The sequence below is a fragment of the Babylonia areolata genome, chromosome 15 (genome assembly GCF_041734735.1).
Source record: "Babylonia areolata isolate BAREFJ2019XMU chromosome 15, ASM4173473v1, whole genome shotgun sequence".
Lineage (NCBI taxonomy): Eukaryota > Metazoa > Mollusca > Gastropoda > Neogastropoda > Buccinidae > Babylonia > Babylonia areolata.
Genome location: NC_134890.1, coordinates 22,968,705 through 22,973,704, shown reverse-complemented (window position 1 = coordinate 22,973,704; position 5,000 = coordinate 22,968,705). Strand labels below are relative to the sequence as shown.

Below are 5,000 nucleotides of genomic sequence, written 5' to 3'. Positions count from 1 at the left end.
GCGCTGTTATCTAACTTCTATCTCAAGTAGTTTCTCTCAGCATCATGTTATGACCGTGTCAAATGATTTATGAAATCAGATCATTGTTCAATAACAGGAGAAAGAGATGATCTTTACGTTGAATTATCTGAAACTAAGCCTACGCTTGTAGCTAAAAGTGGGGTGTTTTGTTTTGTTTTGTTTTTGTTTTTGTTGTTGTTGTTGTTGTTTTCATGGAGAAGGCTGGAAAGGGGAAAGTACTTTCTCATTTGAAATGGTGAGTGGGTGGGGGACGGGGGGGGGGGGGGGGGGGGGGGGGGGGGGGGATGAAGGCAGTAAAAAAAAAATCAGTTCCATAGGGAAGCAGATGTGTGATTGACATATTTAGCATCCTGACTTAAGTTGATGAATTTTCATTTCAAATCCACATAAACTTGACTTGTATTATTCGTTTTCGTTACAATTTCTTTTCAATGTCTTTTTATGGAAAAAAAAACAAAACAAAAAAACCCACACATTAGAAATAGGCAGTCATGAAAACGGCAGCAAAAAAAAAAAAATAACTATCTGACCTAGTAGGTAAAAAAAAACCTAAGCCAGGGTAAAGAAAGATTCCAGTATTGCTTCCCAGAAGCACATGCAAAGCTGTCTTGCGTGCGTTCATGATGAAGAGGATCTCCCCCTCCTCCTCCCCCTCCCCCTCCTCCTCCTCCCTCCTTCATCGTCCCTGCAGTCTGAACAGCCAGTGTACCCTGCAGGAAAAGGAACAAAGACCAATAAAAAAAAATTAAAAAAAGAACAAGAGAGGCAAGGCCTTCAAGACTCACTTGTGATAAATTACGTCCCCTAGCATTAATTACAGAGTAATTTCCCTTTTTTACTAGCTGCACCAAAACGTTTGCAAAATAAATAAAAATTCAATGCTCAGCAAAAGAAGTTCCTGTTTGAACAAAAAATGATAATAATGACTGCTCTTGTTGTTGTGTCAGAATAAGAGGTCAAAGTGCCAAGTTTAGAGAATACAAAAAAATATAGATGTAACAGTAAATGCAGTTTGCATATAATTAGGCTTCTTTTTTTCTGTTTTTTTTGTGTGCCCATCCCAGAGGTGTAATATTGTTTTAAACAAGATGACTGGAAAGAACTGATTTTTTCATATTTTTATGCCTAATTTGTTGTCAACTGACCAAGTATTTGCAGAGAAAATATCAATGTTAAAGTTTACCACGGACACACACACACACACACAGACAACCGAACACCGGGTTAAAACATAGACTCACTTTGTTTACACAAGTGAGTCAAAAAAGAAAAGAAAAAAAAGACCAAAAAAAGTATATATATCTATATATCTATATCTATCTATCTATCTATCTATCTATATATATATATATATATATATATATATATATAAACCAAATCAAAACAAGCAACAAAAATACCAAACGACTTTGATATTTGTTATATTTGTATTTCTTTTTATCACATCAGATTTCTCTGTGTGAAATTCGGCCTGCTCTCCCCAGGGAGTGCGCGTCGCTACACTACAGCGCCACGAGAAATCGTGGGATTGCGAGAAATCGTGGTCTTTCAACCCTTTCTTGACTCACTTGTGTAAACAAAGTGAGTCTATGTTTTAACCCGGTGTTCGGTAGTCTGTGTGTGTGTGTGTGTGTGTGTGTGTGTGTGTGAGTGTGAGTGTGCGTATGTCTGTGTGTCCGTGGTAAACTTTAACATTGACATTTTCTCTGCAAATACTTTGTCAGTTGACACCAAATTAGGCATAAAAATAGGAAAAATTCAGTTCTTTCCATACATCTTGTTTAAAACAATATTGCACCTCTGGGATGGGCACAAAAAAATAAACAAGACAGGCAAGGCCTTCAAGACTCACTTGTGATAAATTAAGTCCCCTAGCATTAATTACAGAGTAATTTCCTTTTTTTACTATCTGCACCAAACGTTTGCAAAATAAATAAAAATCCCATGCTTAGCAAAAGAAGTTCCTGTTTGAACAAAAAAATAATCATAATGACTCCTCTTGTTGTTGTGTCAGAATAAGAGGTCAAAGTGCCAAGTTTAGAGAATACAAAAAATATAAATATAACAGTAAATGCTATTACACCGTGATGAGGTGATGACGTGTGTGGGTTAGGAGGTTGATATTTTGTTTACCCAGCTCTTTTTCGTCTTCTGCGCTGTAACAGAATCGGTTTAGCGTTCTACGTTTGAGCCCGTCTCCCCCCCCCCCCCCCCCCCCACACACACACACACCTCCCACTCCCCTCCTCCCCTTCCTCTTCCTCCTCCTCCTCCTCGTCATCGTCATCATCCACTATTACCACTACTCTTACTACTACTACTGCTAATGTGGAGTGATTGCCAAGAGGTAACGCGTCCGCCTAGGAAGCGAGAGAATCTGAGCGCGCTGGTTCGAATCACGGCTCAGCCGCCGATATTTTCTCCCCTTCCACTAGACCTTGAGCGGTGGTCTGGACGCGAGTTATTCGGATGAGACGATAAACCGAGGTCCTGTGTGCAACAAAAGGGTTGTTCCTGACAAAATTCTGTAGAAAAATCCACTACGGATAGGAAAAACAAATAAAACTGCAGGCAGGAAAAAAAATACAAAAACAAGAGAGGCAAGGCCTTCAAGACTCACTTGTGATACACTTTTTTTTTTTTTTTTTTTAATCCAAGCTTTGTATGTATTGTGTATACAAAAAATATAACAGTAAATGCAGTTTGCATATGATTAGGCTTCACTTTTTGACTCACTTGTGTAAACAAAGAGAGTCTATGTTTTAGCCCGTTGTTCGGTTGTCTCTGTGTGTCCGTGGTAAACTTTAACATTGACATTTTCTCTGCAAATACTTTGTCAGTTGACACCAGATTTGGCATAAAAATAGGAAAAAATCAGTTCTTTCCAGTCATCTTGTTTAAAACAATATTGCACCTCTGGGATGGGCGCAAAAAAATAAAAAATGAAGCCTAATTATATGCAAACTGCATTTACTGTTACATTTTGAAATTATACACAATTCATAAAAAGCTTGGATTTTTTTTCAGTGTATCACAAGTGAGTCTTGAAGGCCTTGCCTCTCTTGTTATTTTTTTTGTGCCCATCCCAGAGGTGCAATATTGTTTTAAACAAGATGACTGGAAAGAACTGAATTTTTCCTATTTTTATGCCAAATTTGGTGTCAACTGACAAAGTATTTGCAAAGAAAATGTCAATGTTAAAGTTTACCACGGACACACAGACACACAGACAACCGAACAACGGGTTAAAACATACTCACTTTGTTTACACAAGTGAGTCAAAAATGGGTGGCACTGTAGTGTATCGACGAGCTCTCCCTGTGGTGAGCACCCCGAATTTCACACAGAGAAATCTGTTGTGATCAAAAGATCTACGAATACAAAAATACAAATAATTATGATGATGATGATGCTACGACGACGACGACGACTGCGATTTATGGCTGATGATACTACCACTACTGCTGCTTGTACTACTACTGCTACTACTACTGTTCATATACTACTACTGTTGATGATCATGGTGATGATCATATGATGATGATGATGATACAACAACAACTACTACTACTATCTCTGCTGATGCTGCTCCTCCCCCCTCCTCCCCCTCCCCCAGCCCCTCCTCGTCATACTACTTACTGCCAATGCTACTGATGATGGTGATGATACCACCAGTATTATTACAGCTGCTACTTCTACAATGCTCACTGGTGATAATAAAGATGCTGCTGCTACTACTACTACTACTACTATGATCACTGGTGATAATAATGATGATGCTGCTACTACTACTGCTACTACTAATACTGCTATGATCACTGGTGATAATAATGGTGCTACTACTACTACTACTGTGATCACTGGTGATAATAATGATGCTACTACCACTACTACTACCAGCCCCAACACTCGGCTTATATCACAGATTGACATAAGTTTACATTTGGGCCAACAGCAAAGTGAGAGCTGTATTATCAATGGTTTCTCCAGTCGATGGGAAACCATTTACAGCTTAGTCTTTTGTGAAGGACTATGACTCTCAAACCAGGAGGCAAAATTACACTGGCTCTTAGTGCTGCAGCCTTGTGAGCTAGTTGGCCTTTGGGAACCATCCCAACGCCGACTGTCCTAAAACCCTCTTGACCGAGAGAGTGGGGGTGTACTTGGGCAAGACACTCTCCACTATAATCAAATTCTAGCCCAAATAGTCGGAACAGCAGTTGCCTCCTGTGCTGTTCTGATGGTCATAGTCGGACACGACTGACTGTCATATATACTACTACTACGACTACTACTACTACTACTACTATGTCAGACGGAGCACAAGCATGCAGTCTCACCGTCACTGTGTGACCCAGTCAGCACGCTCGCTGTCTCCCTTCACGTTGTCCACGCTTCTACCGAACCTGTAACAAACAACGTAATGTCAACAGACAGGCAGAGCAGTGCACTGCAGTGTTCTGTTCCAGGTTCAAGGTGTGGTGTAGCGTATATGGATTTGACGGAACGCAGTGACGCCTCCTTGAGCTACTGATACTGATACTGATACTGTCTGATCCTGTGGGCTGATCCATATAGGCACACAACAACAACAACAACAACAAAACAACAAGCATTATCAGTATCAGTATCACTAGCTCAAGGAGGCGTCACTGCGTTCGGTCAAATCCATACTACGCTACACCACATCTGCCAAGCAGATGCCTGACCAGCAGCGTAACCCAACCCAACAACAAACAAACAAAAAACAAAAACAAAAGAAAACAAAAACAAAAAAAAGACAAACTAACTCAAAACCGCATGACCTACTCATCAACCTAAAGCGCTGGACGGACGGACCTCGCATAAGATGAATTTTTAATTATTAACGAAGACGAATTACAAGAGGAAGGTGGCGGAATAGATAAGACGTTCATCTGCCAACGCAGTGTCCGTGAGTGGCCTGAGTTCGATCCCCCCCCCCCCCTTCTTTTCTCCCA

The 5,000-nt window shown here is 40.3% G+C and overlaps 1 protein-coding gene across 1 annotated transcript in view; it reads right to left on the bottom strand.

Moving 5' to 3' along the window:
* Positions 1-4,363: 4,363 nt before the first annotated feature.
* Positions 4,364-5,000, bottom strand: part of LOC143290309 (pro-neuropeptide Y-like) — a 1,789-nt gene continuing 1,152 nt past the window's right edge. Inside the window, exon 2 of the mRNA XM_076599661.1 lies at positions 4,364-4,427. Within this exon, the coding sequence (XP_076455776.1) occupies positions 4,364-4,427 (64 nt within the window). The remainder of the gene's footprint in view (positions 4,428-5,000) is intronic.